Genomic DNA, 19,992 nt, shown 5'->3' on the forward strand with positions numbered 1-19,992 from the left:
ATGGCACCTGAAAAGGAGTGGTTCTTCCAACAAGGAATTCCAGGAAAACACCTAGAAACGTTTTTCCTGGAATTCGATTTCGTTCTCCTTTTTCTTTTTTTGAGCAATCACGATTGCTTATTGTTCTCACTTGACTGTTTTGAATTCCTATGATTTTATTTTCCCCCGCCTCTCTCTGCAGCACCACCGTCGACCGGCCTCTCGATGCTGCTCCTCTTGCGAAAACCGTCTCCAGGTTGCGTCCATTTCCTACACACACACACGCGCATGCATACACACACCTACATACTCACACACCTACATACACACACATGGGCGCTCATATGCAAAATTTTAAGGGGAGGGCTCAGATATTTTCCCCATGGTTTAGCAGGATATTTTCCCCATGGAAAACGATTTCAGCACAAATTAGAGTTATCAAAATTTAAAATTTTTAATAACTTAGTCATTAATGGCTAGAAAAGAAATGTTTTTATATTTTTTCAAAGAAAAAAGTACTAAAAGCAAGGAAGTTCTAATCTCAAAGGGGGGCTTGAGCCCCCCTTGCCCCCTATATAGGCGCCCTTGCACACACACACACACACTCATGCCTGCACACAGACACAAATACACACGCCTACATACACACACACACACACTCGTGATTGCGAAAAACATAATTTGAATTCCAGATGTCAAAATTCAAATTATTTTTTTTCTTCCGATTTTGAGCATAGTTCCCATCGTTAAATTTTTAATACAGAAAACAACTTTTTATGAGAAGCATAATATTAAAGGTGCCGTCTAATTCACATAGAAGATCTTAAGAAACAAGCAGGGTCATAATTGAAGGGCTGGGAGAAATAACATGGTAACCCACACTTCACGCAAAATCAAAAGGTAGAAACGTTGTAAAAAACAGTCCTGTTAGATTACCACCTTTTGAGATCACTGCAAATTTGAAGGGCTGGGAGCAATAACATGGTAACACAGGACTTCATGCGATATCAAAAGGTAGAAAAGTTGTAAAAAAACACTACTGTTGGATTATCACCTTTTGGGATTACTGCAAATTTGAAGGGCTGGGAGAAATAACATGGTAGCCCAGGACTTCATGCGATAGCAAGAGGTAGTAACTCAACAGCACTGCTTTTAACAACATTTGAATGAAGGGTGGATTACCATGTTATTGCTCCCAGCCCTTCAATTAAAGGTCGGAAATGGCTCCTCTGCAATAAAAAGGGCACTATAAATCAAGTTACATTATTCACAAGTGAAAAAATAATTTCGACACTAAAGTCAATACGATATCAAACAAACGATACAGATATCACGCACAAAAGCGACAACAGGATAATACACGATATAAAATGGAAAACAAAAGCTCAGAAAAAAGTAAGATTCATGGTGGTATATCTGCAATTAAAAACTGACATTTTATAGTGAGAAACCAGCATTATTTATCTGCATTGACAGTACTTGAACTGAAAATTTGCCACCTGGGGAAAATGACGGATTTAGAATAGGAGAGGATAAGGGGAAAACAACAGATTTCTAACAGATTTCAAAATAAAAATTATTGTTTGATTATCAGTTCAAAGAGTTGCTGTCCTTTTCGTCATGTAGTTGAGACCAACAAATGTTTTTTCTATTAGTTTCTTGCGCAACTACACTCTGCTACCCCTTACTCAACAATATCTAGCATGTACTGTTCAATCATTTCAACCGTATGTTGTTCAATTGTTATATTGCTCTACAAGTGGTACCCGCACGGCTTTGCCCGTAATTGAAAAATTAAAAGGTCTTTTGGTTCGCCTGTATATTTACAAATAATGTATGGTGAATTTTCTGGCCAATTGGCTTGTATCCATGTTACGGTTCCACGTTATGAACGTTTCGTATCTCGCCAATTAGCTTGTGCCCATGTTGCGGTGCCACGTTATGATAATTTCGTAATTTACTCGTCCATCTTATGATAATTTTGTTCTTAAAATTGTAATTAAAAAAAATCCACATCGAATTTTCGAAAAATCGCTTCGAGGTGCACACTCCCATGCTACAAACTAACCTTGTGCCAAATTTCATGAAAATCGGCCGAACGGTCTAGGCGCTATGCGCGTCACAGAGATCATGACAGACAGACAGAGATCCTGACAGACAGAGAGACTTTCTGCTTTATTATTAGTAAAGAAAATTAGAAAAGATTCATCACGCTCAGAAACCAAAAAGATGTGTATCAAATGAAATCTAGAATGAGCAACATTCGTTTAGCAAGAAGCAAATCAAGAATTGTATCACTTGCTACGGTCTAGAGCCGACAATTGATATTCTGCATGCTGCCAGATCATGTAGACCAAATATCTCTCTAAAAATGCAGCGATCGATCCGAAGATAAAATCAGAATTAATCAGTTCAACGTCAAGTTTTCAAGGACGAATAGCAAGCAATTACATTATTTATTTAAAACTACCGAATCTTAAAAGCTAACCCCATGAATGTTTCGGAGAACAAGTTTCCCAACGGGAGGGTTCTGAAATCCATTAAAAACCCGTTCACACCAGTGAACTCACGAATTCATTTTCTATTTCACTTCAAGTCATGCGGAACGCTCGAAGCTTTCAAGTTCACTGTCAACGCTTCTGAAAACAGAAGTGGATAAGGTGTTCCAATCGGTTCCGGTTGCGCGCTAATAACCTAGTTCCGATTGTCAAATGAGCATTCCCACACGGAATCGTAGAGCTGGTTTGTTTACCTTGAAGCCTGAAATTGGTGAATTTAAAATTTAATTTTTGTATAGTGGCAACACCTTTTGAATCCGGAAGTAAAATGGCTTGCGCGTTGTTGACCTTCAATTGTCATCAGTCCAAGGAAAATGTCCATTTTTGTTTGTGTCCATTGTTTGTGCAAGGTTCATTTACGCAGAGAATATTTTGACGTTTCTAAACAGAGAGCAATACCCTGTTTAATCTCGTTTGAAGAAATGTTCGTTCTAATGTAACCTAATCGGTAAATCTTTTATACTCGGTTTGGGATATAAAAGAAATTTATAGTGACCTTTCTTTCCATCATGAAGCTAAAGCGGCTTATTAGTAACTTCCGTGAAACTCGGTTTAATCGTTAAGCTAACTTATATGACCTTTCCACCATGAAACTAGATTGACTCATTACCAATTTGTGTGAAAATAAAGAGATTTGCAGTACCTGAAATGATTTTGCATCTGTTTGAAAACAAGGTGCAGTTTTTTTTTTTGAGCAATCACGATTGCTTATTGTTCTCACTTGACTGTTTTTGATGTTACATTGATTTTATTTTCCCACCAGCACCCTCTGCCAGCACCGCCGTTGCGTCGACGGGCTTCACGATGCTGCTCCTCTTGCGAAAACCGTCTCCAGGTTGCGTCCATATCCTACACGCACACGCATACACACACACGCCTACACACTCATGCCTGTGCACAGACACAAACACACTCCTACACACACACATACACACACGAACGCCTACACACACGCGCGCGCGTACACAAACAGTACTGCATACACAACACGCACATACATGCATACATACACACATATACATGCACCCACATACATGCACCTACACAAACACACACGCGCATTCATACACACACACGCTCGTGATTGCGAAAAGCATAATTTGAATTCAAGATGCCAAAAATTCAAATTAATATTTTTTTTTCTGTTTTGTTTTTTAATTTTACTTGCGGATATGTTCACATAAGTGTTAAAATGTGTTCTGTAGGAATAGGGTACATGCAATATTTAAAAAATTACATATCATTTACTTTAGACGCATTTATATTATAAACAGCAAAATTGACACTAATACTTTCTTCGGGAACTTGTTTTAAGAAGTGTTCATGCTAATGTATTTCAATGGCAATTTGCTTTAGCTAAATAATAATTTTGATATTTGTTCGACATTTGAATAAAAGAACAAGAAACTTTTATTTGACAAAACATCTTAAAAAGTTACTTTTTGAAGCTGATAAAAAGTAGTCTTATTACAGTTTGTTTTTGGCTGTCGGCAGTTTATTATTTTGATAGCAGTGTAAAAAACTGCGAAAGAAGCTCTTAGGCAATAGAGCAGTTTTTATTGCTTTTTGCATGTAGCGTAGATTTTTCGCTTATTATTTCAACACGTTGTAAATATTTTACTTTTCATGTGTTTAGGCAAAGAAAAAAAAAAAAAAAAGCAGACCAGCTCATAAAGTAGTCTTAGTAAAACCAGAAAGTCGCCCCCTCCCCTTTCAATTTATGACGGGTGAAAATTTGCTTCTACATTTGAACGCAGCAATTGCCTGATTGTTGGTATTTTGGTAGTTTGAGTTTTCAGCCTAACTCCAGTGGATTAACCCTTAAGGCTGCTCTTCAGTGGGAAAGAAAAACGATCTCGCTTGAAAATGGGCTTTTTCTTTAAACGAAAGCAATGTTCATCAGTGAAGTGATTGACACTTCAACAACTAATAGAACGAGCGGTGGCCGATGAAAGTGTGGATCATGTGACCTGTCACATTTTGCAAGGGGACAGACCGGACGCTCCCCTGCTGTGCAGAGTAGTCGAAGGAGGTAATAGCTGACGGCGAAATGAAACCGCAGCTTTTTACAGACCCCTCCAAGGAAATTCTAGTTCTTTCCCTCTTGAGTCTTGACTACATAGGTAAAAGAAAAATAACTCAGTGTAAAAGGCGCGGCATTTTGCACTGAGTTGTGATATTAATTTATTTGCATTCGCACTAAAATTAATTTTTGAAACGAAGATTTTTTTCCCCATTAATACGGTTCCTGATCTCATCTAGGAAAAATTAACGAATGAATGAATATTTGCAATAAATAAATTTATAAATTCGTTTTATTTTTAGAAAAATGTTCGTTATTGAAAATTGATAATATCAAAAAAGGAAGGAAAAAAAAGATAGCCTGCATGACCACACTGAATTTTAACGAAATGAACTCCAAATTCTAACCAAAAAATATTCTTTAAAAATGGATGATCCTACTTAATAAATTTGAAAAATCGAGTGCCGAATAAAAGTGGGGACTAACTAGTTATCAGTTGGCGAAATTCTTTCACTTCCTCTGCCTGTTTGCCACTCTCCCCAACCCCATCCGAGTTAGCAGAAAACATTCTTAAAAATGAAACTAGATCCTCTTTGCATAGTTAATACTTGATTGTACAATAAACATTAATGCCACTAATTAGTTACATTAACCTTTATTTGAACTGATAATATTTATATTTTAGTGCTAAATTAAATACTACTTTGTTGGTTAGTTACCTATTTTACAAATGTAGTGGCGACTAGAAAAAAATGTGGCTACTATAAATACCTTTTCTCACCACTGGTGACCAGAAAATTCCCCTAATCTTTATCTTTGAATCCTTTTCTTTTTGAAAAAATATTTATTTATTTATCTAAGTACTATATGCAGATGAGAAGGCTACGATAGCATTTCTCAAGGGGTTGTTATGGTGAAAGTTCTTTCAAATTGACCATAACAACGGCAAAGTCGCGGACGGCTACGGATAAGGATTTCCTGAATTTGAAAAATTAAAGATTTTTCTCTGATCTTTGTATGCAAGGGTGCTCACCCTGCTCCAAGCTCAAAGGCAAAAATCACTCCTTCCCCCACTCTCAATGTTTGTAAACTATCTTGCGTTGAAATTTTGCAATAAAACTAAACCTAGCACTTTTAGAGTCTCAGATTCCCAGTTACTAAATTCGGCAAAATACATGAGGTATTACATGCACTATATGACCAAAAGTATTGGGACACTTTCAAAAATTCACAATTTTACGGATTTCTCAAAAAATAAAAGACCAATTGCTCTCTGCTCTGTAATTTTTTTCTCATGAAAAGTATACTCCAGACGTCACATCCAATAACAATTAAGTCTGCTATTCATTTAGGGGACCAGCAACAAATAATCTGTTCTTATCATGAATCACTCTATAACGATGGCAGGAAAGTGTTGCCAGTTTGCTAACAATTCCTTACCATTCGTCGCCTATCCTAGAATTATAGAAATTCGGCTCATTAGATTGCTGATAACTTTTTAAAATTTAAAGAAATTGCGGTGGAATTTTTTTCATGGATTGTAGGATGTATCTGAGCTTTGAATTATGAACGTTATAAATTGCTATCTTTCGTGTCTGCGCAGTGAAAAATTAATAGCTTTAACTGTTCATATTTCAACAAATTTTCAATATTTTAACTTCAAATTTTATTATTATGTTTCTCTAAAATGCTGTCAAATATTTTAAAAGTTTAGTAACGTTTGACGAAATACTCTGCGTAATATAAGGCGAAAACCTTCAAAAAAATTTTGCATTTTTGAAAGAAATGCTTATATTTCCATGGGTATAAGAGATACTTTCACAAAAATATAAAAATAAGTTTTTGATAGATTTTTAACTCATTTCTGAAAATTATAGCTTATTCCCAGCAATTTGCAATGAAAAATTATCAAAAAACTTTTTTACTCAATTTGTTGTCGGTCCCCTAAATGAATAGCAGACTTAATTTTTATTGGAAAATGACAACTAGAGTATACATTTTATGCGAAACAAATTATAGAGCAATTGGACTATTATTTCTCGAGAAATCCCTAAACATGTGAATTTTTGAAAGTGTCCCAATGCTTTTGGTCATATAGTGTATATAGTGCTTCTACTTCAACACATTGAGTTTTTATTAAAATTTTCTAATAAGTCTTGTGAGTGTCTGATCCTTGTTAGTTGTCATAATAAATATTAAGGGTTGTACTTTTTCTCAGGAGGCACGAAAATATTACCTACATGTATATCTGCCTGAAAAAAAAAAAAAAAAAATCTCGAAATACTTAGATGAAAAAAAATCTCAACGCCTCGCTCTGCCAGATTTTAAAGTTTTTATCGCTCTGCCTCGTTTTCATGCATCTTGCATTTAATGAATCAATAATAAAAAATAAAAAAAGGGCAAGAAACAGATTTGCAGGAAATACATAAAGTTGAAACAAAAATGAAAATGAACAGCTTACATTTAGGAAAGCAATTATAGGTACAAGTAAGGGTTCACAATTAAAAAAAAAAAAAAAAACAAGACAAACTTTTTCTTTTAAGTTCTGTGTTACGCACTTCTGTGCCGAAAAATTATCGTATCCTGTCTTCAGTCACAGAATAAAATGAATGTTCTAATCCAATGATTATCAAGTAATTTTCATTCGTATAGAACAAAAATCTTTTTTGAGATCCCACATTTTCCATTCTATTGACTCCTAGTAATATGTAAATACAGCGAGAGAAAGGATTTAGCTTCTTGTTTATGAGAGGGAACCATTTCTATATTTAATTAACATGATCTTTATCGTAAGCATACTATTTACTCAGAAATACTCCCTATTTTCCCAAGCACTCTGTTTGAGGGCTATGCCTTTTAATTTTCTCGAAAATAAAAATTTTCAAAATGCACTTTTAGACGATCTCTGGTAGTATTTGGAAGTAAGTAAGAGGTCCTGTGATCTTCCACCAGCAAATTTTTGAACTTGAAACGCCAAAAACACAATTTCAGGTTCTTCAATTCTGTTAGGAAACGGGGAGTTCGGAAGCTTTCCCCGAAATTTTTCGAAATAGTCTAAAAACGCAGTCTTAGTGTGATGTTGGGGGGGAGGCAAAATTTTTAAAGTGTTATAAACATGATTGTAGGCCATCTTTAATAACGTTGGGGACATGCAGGTTTTTGAAATCCAAAAATGCAATTTTAGACGACTTTTTTTTTATGGTCAAAGAAGGACTTTTCACAAACTCCCTTCCCGAAATTTTTTGAAATTAAAGCCATAAAAACGAAATTTAAGACGATCTTTAATGATGTTTTTTTTAAGGGAGGGGGGGGGGTGCTTATGTGACCTGAAAGCCTTTATGCCTGTAATTAATTTTTTCTACATTGTATTAAAATGCTGATCTAGCTTCTGAGAATGAAAATAGAAAACAGTGAAAACTTGTAACCCCCATTCTATATTGTTCACATTTTAGTTAGCTTTGTCGGCAACATAAGGCTGAAAACGTCATTAAAACTAATACATACAATGCTTAGTAATTCTACCACGGTGTGTTTTTTACATTAACTGAATTATATTAAATTGCTAATATATTTTTCATGATTTTCTATGTGTTTAATGAGTATGTTGGTGTACGGAATGTTTTCCGCAATTGAATTTTCCACCTCCCAAACCTTCTAAAGAAATTTGACGAGTCTGGCTCTTAAAGACACAAATAATTTTCAAAAATGTTTGTTGAGCTGTGGAAAGCACTTTATGTGTGTACTATTTGTAGTAACATAAAACACATGTAAAACGATGCAAAATACCCAGTATCTGGAATACGATTTAATCTATATATAAAAATATTTTTCTACTGGAAGGGAAAAATGTCAACTTTTCGCATTCGACAGCATTGTAACAATGTTCATTATATTGTAAATAAACAATTTGACTCAGAAATATTCCTTTCAAATCTATTTCTTTTCAAACCACAAATTTGAAAAAAAGCAGATGTTGCGAATTTAACAGCTAATAGCACGCATCTACATGGATTCACTTTCAAAAGCACTTGATTCTTCACGAAAGCCTTAGGAAAAGAGGAAAGAAGAAAGGACGTCCAGCGGAGGTCATTGAGGGGAACTAATGAGAGGGTAATAAATCTTACACCCCATTAGCACTTACCCCTCAAAAAGGGGAGGTTTCTAATAAAGGGCGGGGCGAAGCAAAAAGTGAACGTATTTTGAAATTTTTTTCAATAGTTAGAACATGATATTTGTTTAAAAAATGGTCGCATTATTTCAAACAAGATCTCAAAAGAGAGCTGGAAATATTTTGCGTGTCAGGGCGTTCTTAAAATTTCGATAGCACGAGTTGCAGATGTTTTACAGAGCGAAATGTCCAACAGTACCTCGTTTTCGAGAAATTCATTTTTTCTCGAATTTTAAAAAATCGGAGAATGGACACATCAAAAAAGTAAAAACTAAAAGAAACAGACATGGTCTTGAAAAATACTCAGAAAAAAAACCGGATCCGAAAACTTCACAGGAATTTGTAAAACAAGCTCCAACTTTCTCCGTAGGTTAACATTAGATCCGAATCTTTCAGACTCTCAGTGAAGAGCACCCTTAACTCCAGTAGATAGAGGTCAGTGTTGACCTTTTTTACGTTTCTTCATTCTCCTAAAACAGTGGTTCCCAACCTTTTTCTCTTCGCGAACCCCTTGGAACAGGCAAAAAAGTACGCGAACCCCCTGATGTTGAAATTAGTAACATGTAAGAAACAATAAAAAAACAGCATGTTTGCTTTCCATTTTTTGCAGCATTTGATTGCTATAAACAAAAATATAATTGTAAAATATCATTAAGTGCAAACATTAATAAAAAGTTAAAACTACATCTACAAGAAAAATTATAAACAAGAAGTTTTATAAACCAACTATTTTTTTAAGCATACTTTAAATTGGGGAAAAAATCCTTAATGCGATATTTGTGGCTGTTTGACGGAACAAAGAAACTGAAAGTTTGGTTCAATGTCTGACAGTTTGAGTCTTAAATCAGGCTCTGCATTCAATCTGCTTCGGTATTTATCTTTGAGATAAGTATAGGAGGAAAATCCTTTCTCGCACAGATATGTTGTACAAAATGGTAATAAAATTCGAATTGCTTTTTTGGACAAAACGGTATAGTCATTTCTTACACTGAGCCAGAAGTCAATTAACGAGAGCTCTTTAAAGGTAGTTTTCAATGAATTATCACAGGATAACTCGATGAGCATTTCCTTTTCAGGTAATGTCAGGGTCTAAGCATGGATTTCCTTCAAAAGGATTGCGTATCCAGTTGTTTGAGAGAGGGACGTTACGCCTATTAGGAATATACTCGTCAAAAGTTAGTTCAAGATGTTGCAGATGTTCACATACATTTCTTTTAACGCTTTCATCAAGATTCATTGAGTTTTCTGATAAAAAACTGCTAAGAGAAGTGAAACAAGAAAACTCACCCATTTCCAGGCATTGGATCCAGAAATTCAATTTTTTTACCATAGCTTCAATTTTATCATATACAACGAAAATATTAACAACTGCACCTTGCAAGGATAGATTTAATTCATTTGATTTTGAAAAGATGTCAGCTAAATATGCAAGCCTTTGCATCCAAAGAGGTTCGAATATGCAAGTGGACAAGTGAAATGGATGATCAACAAAAAATGCTTGAACTTCTGACTTCAATTCAAATAAGCGTGTCAAAATTTTGCCACGGGAAAGTCATCTAACTTCTGTGTGAAGAAGTAAAGTAACATGAAGGCTTCTCAATTCCTCACAAAGCTCGTGAAATAGACGGCAGTTTGTGGCACGTGATTTTATGAAATTTACAATTTTTACCGCATCATTCAAAGTAGCGGATAATTCTGCGGGAATACGCTTTCATGCTAATGCTTGTCCATGAATGCACCAATGAGTCCATTCAATTTTCTCGTTGATCTTCTTTACTCGCACCACAAAGTCAACAAATTTTCCTGTCATTGATTTTGCACCATCCGTGCATACACCCACACACAAAGACCAATCTATTCCATTTTCTTCAAAGTAACTGTTGACCAGTTCGAAAATTGCTTCTCCAGTTGTGTTGGTTTTCAAAGGTTTTGCAAATAGTACATCTTCTTTAATTGTATCGTTAAAAATATACCTAACATAGACAAGTAATATTGCAGCGTTTGCTACATCAGTCGACTCATCAAGCTGGATCGCAAAATTATTCTCTTTTATTCTATTCACAAGTTCTTTCTCCACATTACTTGCCAAATCAGTAATTCTGCGTGATACTGTGTTGTTTGATAGCGGAACCAGGTCAATTTTTTTTTGATGACTTTTCTCCCAGCATACACTTAACAATATCTTTAGCACACGGTCCAATTAAGTTTTCTGCAATTGTATGTGGCTGTCCAGATCTTGCAATTCTATAACTGACTTGATATGAAGCTTCAAGGGCCATTTTACTATCTTCGTTGTATTCTAACAGGAACGTAGAGACGCTACACTTTTTATTATATTCCAATTTTCTTTTAAAATATTCGATAGGTTTGTCCTTGTGCGTCGGATGCTTTGTTTCGAGGTGTCTTCTCAGAAGTGACGGTTTCAAACTGCTGTTCGTTAGAACTTCGTTGCAGAGAAGACAAAGCGGTCTAGGTTCAGACTCTTCTCCAGTAAAATAAAAGCCCATTTGTAAATAGTCACTGTCATATTTTCGCTTTTTTCCTTTTTTCTCCCCTAGTTCACTTTTTTGTTTAGTCCGGGGAGGCGGCAGTTCATTACAGCTATCTATTTCAATATCCTGTGTTGATTCGAAAGTTACTGCTGATGTTGAGGGTTGATCGATTGACTGCTTGTCCATTTGTCGCTCAACCAAACTACCAGTTTTCAACCATCGATTCATAACAGCAGAAAGTTCTTAAATCATAAAAATTACCAACACGATTATAACTTCACAAACAGAGTAGCAAGTTCACGTAGCAAAAGCAATTGCAAACAAAATCACTTGTTTTCAAGCATCTCTAAAGTATCTCTAAATACGTCTGTTAACAACTATTTCCCCAGAACTATGAGCATGCTGATGTTATATATTTTTGAAAACGAACAAATGGGTAAAAGCCAGTAATAAATTTGAAGTTTGGAGCCTTTTGCTGTCATGTCTGCTATTCGATGACTGAATTCGGCGGAAATTCGCGAGTTATATTTCAACCAGATTAGAAATAATACCCCTATGATGCATTGTTTGAGAATTCTTTATTTTTTTCGACATATGTATATTATGTATATTGTTTGATTGACTCCACGCGATGGCGCCTTTTTAAAGTCATCGTGATCCCCGCCACAGCTTAATACAACGTTTCTGCATGGCGCCTCGCAATAAAGAAGGAAGGATATCTCTTTTTGTTGTCTATCGAGAAAAAAATGAGAAAATTTCTTTTTAACCAAGATTATAAAACCGCTGAAAGATTTTTTTTTTTTTTTTTGAGCTTAATACAAGAGTCTGGCGCGTTTTCAAATTAAAAAAAAAATTAGCAACTATGTGTGCAAATTGAATATTTTATAATTTTTTACCAAACTAGGAAAAATCCGCCATTGCACCAAAATTTTCGCGAACCCCCTTCTTGCACCTCGCGAACCCCTGGGGGTTCGCGAACCACCGGTTGGGAACCTCTGTCCTAAAATGACAGTCTTACCAGTAAAACAATTAAGTTACCGGGTCGAGCTCAGCCTTGTCACTTTAAGCCTTCCCTGCACGTTAGACTCTACCAAATCATATTATCAAATTATCATTCCGTGACACGAGTTTCATTGTTGAAGCAAGCGGGTTACTCGATCATCGGCTATTATTTATGTGAGGAATATTACTTCTTATAAACTGCAATATTGTTATCTCTTTTTTCAGGTTTCAGGTACTACTGTCGCTTGTGTGACCACTTCAAAATTAGAATCAGCCTACGTTTTCAACCAATGCAGCAACAAACACCGACTCACAAAAACAAGGAATCAACAATTTTGTTCGATGCTTTCATACTCGTAGATTTTACATAAATAATGATGAAAGTCCCCGTCTAATCTGCCGTGTGCAGGGAAACGGCAGTATCTGCAGAAATTTGGTTTCGAGATATTTGAAGAAACACGTTTTGGATTCAATACTAACAATAGGGAAGTGTTGGAATTAGACGTCTTTTTCAAGCCTTTTTTTTCAGCGGAAACCAAATAAGCGAGCTTGTACAATAAAGATAATGGACAAGAGATGACAGAAATGCAAAAAAATGAAAATGAAAACTTTGCAGTTACTGCCCTTTACCTGCACATGGCAGTAATTTCCACTGGAGCTCTTGTATCTTATTCCAGTAGCCCTTAGCACAAAGATTAGTTCTTCGCTAGATCTTGTGCACGTGTCTTGTTTGTGAGCTATCTACCCAGCCCACTTGTAATCTGATTCTCAAGATTAATGACAAAAAATTTATTCTGAAATTATATCTACACTCACTGGTCAATGAATTGGAAACCTTCGAAAGAAACTTCTTGCTTTACTTGCACTGTGCAAGGGTCTGGAGGGAGTATCATGATATGGAGCATGTTCTGCTCGCATGGAAGTGGTGCCCTAGTGTTCCTCGAAGATGAAAAAACAGCCGTGCGATACCTAGACATACTGGTAAATCAAGTGCACCCTGCAATGTTGCATTTTTATCCTAATGGCAACAAATACTTCACGGACGATAATTCCAACACCTTCCCTGCACTGTAAAAAAATTCCGAGACGTTACTGGGTATTTCCGTGTTACGTTTCTGGATTTTAATGGTATTTATCTACTTCCTGGAAAAATCAAGTATTATTGTAAAAAAGTTTCTTGAATTACTACAAGTTGACCGAATGCAGACTTCACTGTTGTGAAAAATAGTTTTACCTCCCAGTTTAAAGATTAACTGAGCGCATTTATAAACTGTATCGGCTTCAGTTCTATTACGGCCCGTTCATGCTAATTTAAACTCCCAATAGGAGCGAATAAGGATGGACTACGTTGCTTTGCCAGAATTGCAGCGAGTGGAATTCTCGTTACTTGCAATCCTGGTTTAGCTTTGGCCATGTTTGCACTAATGCTCGTGGAACTTCCGCAATAAATGAGGAAGATGCCAAGGTATTGTATTATACTTCCTAAGTTTCCTCTAATTTTCCAGAGACACGATTGGCTATTAACGGGAAGATTTCTGAATTGTTCAGGAAGATTCTAGGATAATATCAGGAAGGTTACTGAATTTTAGCGGAAAACGTTCCTGGACTTTGCAGGATATGTTACTGGCAGAAATTGGGCACATCAGCTGCCCATCATTTTCCAGGAACGTTTCTGAATCGTTTTTACAGTGTGGCCTCGCACAGCCCGTATCTTAACCCCATAAAAAATGTGTGGGATAAGATGGAAAGACGAATCCGACAGCACTCTTCTCTTCCTTCTTCCATCTCATTTACAAGATCTAAAAAGCTGCATAGCCAATGCAATTCTCTGGATATAAATGCACTCCAGAAGCTTATAGACTCGATGCCCAAATGAATCAGAGCAGCTATCCGTGCAAAAGGTGATCCAATAAGATATTGATCTAGGGTATCTATTTCATTGGCCAGTGAGCGTAAGAAGGCTACCAAAAAACACTGCTACCAAAAAGCAAGCAGAACTCCTACATCTACTTCAGCACATTGTTGTACAAATCGGTAAAATTTATACTTACGTATGATGAAGGGCAACTGGAATACTGATGGCATGAGGCTTCCGTTGATGGTCCGGAGCACTAGAAATACTGTGAAATTCGTCATGAGCACGGATGAGATGGCTGTTATAGCCGTCACCAGGATTACCAAGAAAAAAACAGGTTTGCGTCCGATACTAGGGAGTGAAAAAATGTTAATTATAGAATAACTATTTTGTGCAACCCTTGTGCAAATTAATTGAAACAAACTCGAAAAATTAAGAAAACTAAGAAACGGTATTTTATTTAAATTTATATAAAATCAAAACATTGTATTGCATAATATGATGTTCAGGATTTTTTTTACTAACATTTGGACACGATTCAGCATGGAATCCACCATTTTCTTGCAATCATTAATAATATTTGGGTCTTTGTATCAAACATGAATTAGTGCAGTTATTGGCTTTTCCATAGTTGAACATTCCGTATCAATAGGCGATTCCTGCCTATATTCCAAAGATTTTCAATTGGCTTGATATCAGGAAACTTCCCAGGCCATTCCAATGTCTCAATTTGGTTCTCAGACATGAATTTCTTGACCACTTTGAAAAAATGGGAACGGTCTAAAGCCTACTGGAAAAACTTCGTTCCATCTAGGTATCGTTTTTCAACTCTAATAAAACCTTTTTTCCCAGAATGGTAATATATTGCTGAGAACGCAACACACTCTAAACAGGCTGCAAAGAACCAACACCATCGTAACCGAAACAACTCCAAACCATATTCTTTTGAGGGTGTTTTACAAATTGGTTCATTTTCTTTCGCCTGGAGATCTCTGCACGTGTTGAGTTCTTTGGTCTAAGACAGTGAAATTACTTTCGTCGCTGAATAGTACTTTCTTCCAATATTCAGCAGTCGAATCCTTATATTTTAACTCCCACAAGTCGCGCTTTTTCTTCATTCTTTGGGTCATAAGAGCTGTTTCTTTATCGGCCGATAGGCTGCAAAAAGGTGCCTCCGAACAGTAGATTAGCTAATATTTATTCCATTTTCTTTTGAATAACTATCAAATGCTGTGCTAGTCTGTCGATGATCTTTTTTACTTTGCATAAGTAGAAAAGAGTCATCTCTTAGTGATATTTCGATTTTCGGCCACGTTTCTTTCTCCGCTTTAGTAATATGGATCCTGTTTCTCTATTTTGTTTCATAATATACGGCTCATAGTTGCAACTCTTAAGCAAACTATCTCTGAAATATCTCTATAGGCGTTCGGAAAGAGTAACAATCTTTGCACGCTTTCGCGGTGTCACATCCACTGCTGATCACAATGAAATCTCAACCGACGTGATCATAGCTGCAGCTTTCATCTTCGGAAATTCCTGCACATGCGCTCTCAGAACTCCTCTGATAGGTGTAAATTGATGACAGGTAAGGGATTTATTCATCCCAGAATTATGTTTACAAATTTTAGTTTGATTGGGGAAGAATACTTGGAATGATTTTAAAATTAATGGAAAAAATATTTTGTTTCAATTAATTTGCACAAGGGTGTAAGTATCATGATTGACAATATCGATGCAATAAGGGGACAGCTCCACTTTTAAAAAAAAATCAATAACACGAAAAAAATATTTAAAAACGTTATATTTAAACATTTTGCCTTTTTATTTAATACTAGCTGTGTCGCCCGTCGTTGCATGATCTACTCCGAAAAGAAAAGTTGTGTCAAGTGACACGTGTTCAATAAACAGGCTTAAATGAAAGAAAGAAAAATGCGTACCATTTTCAGTTAACTTGTAGAGAAGAGCAATTTTATGATAAATTTAAATTATCACCTCTTTGGATTTTTTTTTAAATTCCAAAAATCTAAGTCACTGTTATCACGAATTTTATTGAACTCCCCCCCCCCCATGAGACTTTTATTCATATATTTCAATTTCAATCACAAAACCGAGAAAAAGTGAAGTTACCTCCTTGCACCGAGGTCGTCAATTACGCTACTACAAATACAAAATACAGTCGAGTCTTTTTTACACCGAATGTCTGAGGATTTCATGAAAAACTTTTTAATCATAGATGTTTGTTGCAGTAAAAATTTATTATGGTAAATAACAAAATCGGATTTTAGATTTCAGATAATTTTTCACTTTCTTCTTCAAGTGTGAAATAACTTCATTTCCCCATTGTTCGGCAACTATGTGATCCGCATCAACGTTTTAGCGTGAGATAAAATAAGTTATATCGACAGAGATTTTCGTGATGATTTTCTGCTTGAAATGATTTTACTTCTGGTATACTTAACACAATTCGTCAAATAAATTACAGACTTATTCTCATAAAACCGTCCTTGAATGCCGTCATTTCGAATTTTTCCTCTAGTGGTGAGGAGGGGGGAGGGGGAAAAGGATATACATTATACACTCAATGAAAGTTATGCAAAATCACTCCCGTTTATTTGTAAATACATTAACTTCTCAAAGACAGTTTACTCCCCCCCCCCTCCTTCCAACGAGTCTGCTTGAAGGACTGAAAATTACAAAATTTCTGCTCAGTTACCGTTCTTTTTATTCATATAGGTGCAGTGGCGGATTTTCCATGTCGCAAACATCGCAATCTGGGGGGGGGGGGGGCTCTCAACTATTACAACCCCAAGGGTGGGGAAATGCACATGACGAATTTGTTATATTGTTCTGTGACAGACAACCCCCCCCCCCCGGAAAAAGGCATTGCGACGACGGACCCCCTAACCTGTTATAAATCCACCACTGTATGAGAGCTACTAGATAATTTCTAACTCTTAACTTGTGGAAAACGCCCAAGAACTGAACTGAACTGAGTAGTTAAGTTTAAATAAATTAGCCGGACTCGCGCACCTCGTAGCAGTTCTTATAGCAGTATGTAATATTCAAAATTCTTGAGATTTTATTTTCGAGAGAGTTCGTTGCCGATATCTTCATTATGTTGTGTTTATTAATTAACAAGTTTTTATTTGCAACTAACATTGTAGTTTATTGTGCTGTAAATAATTTTTTCTAAGTTAAAAAGTTCAAGTGTTTGTGTCACAATTTCTACACGAAGGAATATCTGACGACTTCAGTACAAATGATTTCATTGCCCCGCGACTTTTGGAAGCGTTGAAGAAGTTAAATAGATGGTAAGAGTTTTTAAATTTAGAAACTTACTTTGACGCGCAACATGGCATCCCTGCCGGGATTGCAGTGAAGTTATTTGATTTGTATTTAAGAGTTCTAGAAGTGTTCACAAGTAAGGATGGATGTGTGCGAGTTGCTAAAGTCAAGACAAAAACGGGTGTCTTCATTCGTCCTGTTAAAAAGTTGTGTTCTCTGGAGTTGGGAGCGGTGTCATCTTGTGAGCTTCAAAAGTTAAAACCCCCTCCTGTGACTGTTCTTGAGGATTTGTGTTGCACCACCACCACCAGTTCATCACCTAGCCTGACAGCATTGAAGTTGAGTTCCGGAGTCCCGAGCCCTGAACTCAAGGTGGAGAGTGTGGAAAACGCCCAAGAACTGAACTGAACTGTGCTGCGCGTCAAAGTAAATTTCTAAGTTTAAAAACTCTTACCATCTATTTAACTTCTTCAACGCTTCCAAAAGTCGCGGGGCAATGAAATCATTTGTACTGAAGTCGTCAGATATTCCTTCGTGTAGAAATTGTGACACAAACACTTGAACTTTTTAACTTAGAAAAATTTAATTACAGCACAATAAACTACAATGTTAGTTGCAAATAAAAACTTGCTAATTAATAAACACAACATAATGAAGATATCGGCAACGAACTCTCTCGAAAATAAAATCTCAAGAATTTTGAATATTACATACTGCTATAAGAACTGCTACGAGGTGCGCGAGTCCGGCTAATTTATTTAAACTTAACTACTCAGTTCAGTTCAGTTCTTGGGCGTTTTCCACACTCCCCACCTTGAGTTCAGGGTTCGGGACTCCGGAACTCAACTTCAATGCTGTCAGGCTAGGTGATGAACTGGTGGTGGTGGTGCAACACAAATCCTCAAGAACAGTCAAACTTTTGAAGCTCACAAGATGACACCGCTCCCAACTCCAGAGAACACAACTTTTTAACAGGACGAATGAAGACACCCGTTTTTGTCTTGACTTTAGCAACTCGCACACATCCATCCTTACTTGTGAACACTTCTAGAACTCTTAAATACAAATCAAATAACTTCACTGCAATCCCGGCAGGGATGCCATGTTGCGCGTCAAAGTAAGTTTCTAAATTTAAAAACTCTTACCATCTATTTAACTTCTTCAACGCTTCCAAAAGTCGCGGGGCAATGAAATCATTTGTACTGAAGTCGTCAGATATTCCTTCGTGTAGAAATTGTGACACAAACACTTGAACTTTTTAACTTAGAAAAAATTATTTACAGCACAATAAACTACAATGTTAGTTGCAAATAAAAACTTGTTAATTAATAAACACAACATAATGAAGATATCGGCAACGAACTCTCTCGAAAATAAAATCTCAAGAATTTTGAATATTACATACTGCTATAAGAACTGCTACGAGGTGCGCGAGTCCGGCTAATTTATTTAAACTTAACTACTCAGTTCAGTTCAGTTCTTGGGCGTTTTCCACACTCCCCACCTTGAGTTCAGGGTTCGGGACTCCGGAACTCAACTTCAATGCTGTCAGGCTAGGTGATGAACTGGTGGTGGTGGTGCAACACAAATCCTCAAGAACAGTCACAGGAGGGGGTTTTAACTTTTGAAGCTCACAAGATGACACCGCTCCCAACTCCAGAGAACACAACTTTTTAACAGGACGAATGAAGACACCCGTTTTTGTCTTGACTTTAGCAACTCGCACACATCCATCCTTACTTGTGAACACTTCTAGAACTCTTAAATACAAATCAAATAACTTCACTGCAATCCCGGCAGGGATGCCATGTTGCGCGTCAAAGTAAGTTTCTAAATTTAAAAACTCTTACCATCTATTTAATAGGGCTCGACCGATGGCATTTTTTGGCCGATGGGCCGATGCCGATTGTTGGCCGATTGTTCAAAGATGGCCGATGGCCGATGGCCGATTGTTTTCCTTCAAATGGCCGATTGCCGATGCTTTTGGCCGATGGCAAAAAAAAAGGAAAAAAAAATCTAACAGAAATAAATTGATAAGATTGTCAAGGATTTAAAGGATCATTGATTCATTTCACTTTACTTCCTTTCTAGGAATAAGGAATTGTAATCCCCCCCCCCAAAAAAAAAATCATATTTCGACCTAAATTTTTATTTTACTATCATCCAATTTAAACTTTACAAGTTTTTTCAGCGCATATGTACCTAAGAACATATAGATGACCGAAATATCCATTTTGAAAGCCTCCTTAGTTAATTATCGCAAATTCTCTTGTGATGTCTTCATGCGCGTAAACTTACGTTACACAAAAACGTTATGAAATAGAAAGTTGAAAACTCATACGTAAGTAGTATGATCTAAAAGTTCGAGGACAAGTTGTATAAAAATATCGTGAATAGTTCACATTACCGAAGTACATCTACAGTGGCTCCCAAAAGTGTTCGTACACTTTGAAATTTTGTAGTAAAACCAAAATAACGCAAAACTGAATTCGAATATGAAGACCATTTTTTTACACTATTCCTATGCCATTCTGAATAAAACCCAGCAGTTTTTCTCAAAATATTGCCAAATTTCATTTTTGAAATTTGTCAAAAAACGATGAGACAGAGAAAAAATACGCCACAAAAGT

The 19,992-nt window shown here is 36.3% G+C and overlaps 1 protein-coding gene across 1 annotated transcript in view; it reads right to left on the bottom strand.

Annotated features, from left to right (window-relative positions):
• The window catches only part of LOC129233922 (organic cation transporter 1-like), a 36,591-nt gene extending 21,957 nt beyond the window's left edge, over positions 1-14,634 (bottom strand). The window contains exons 1-2 of the mRNA XM_054867845.1: positions 14,603-14,634; positions 14,274-14,428 (exon numbers count right to left, since the gene is read on the bottom strand). Coding sequence (XP_054723820.1) covers positions 14,274-14,428; positions 14,603-14,634 — 187 coding nt within the window. The remainder of the gene's footprint in view (positions 1-14,273; positions 14,429-14,602) is intronic.
• Positions 14,635-19,992: the final 5,358 nt, after the last annotated feature.

This window comes from Uloborus diversus, unplaced genomic scaffold (assembly GCF_026930045.1).
Source record: "Uloborus diversus isolate 005 unplaced genomic scaffold, Udiv.v.3.1 scaffold_807, whole genome shotgun sequence".
Classification (NCBI taxonomy): Eukaryota; Metazoa; Arthropoda; class Arachnida; order Araneae; family Uloboridae; genus Uloborus; species Uloborus diversus.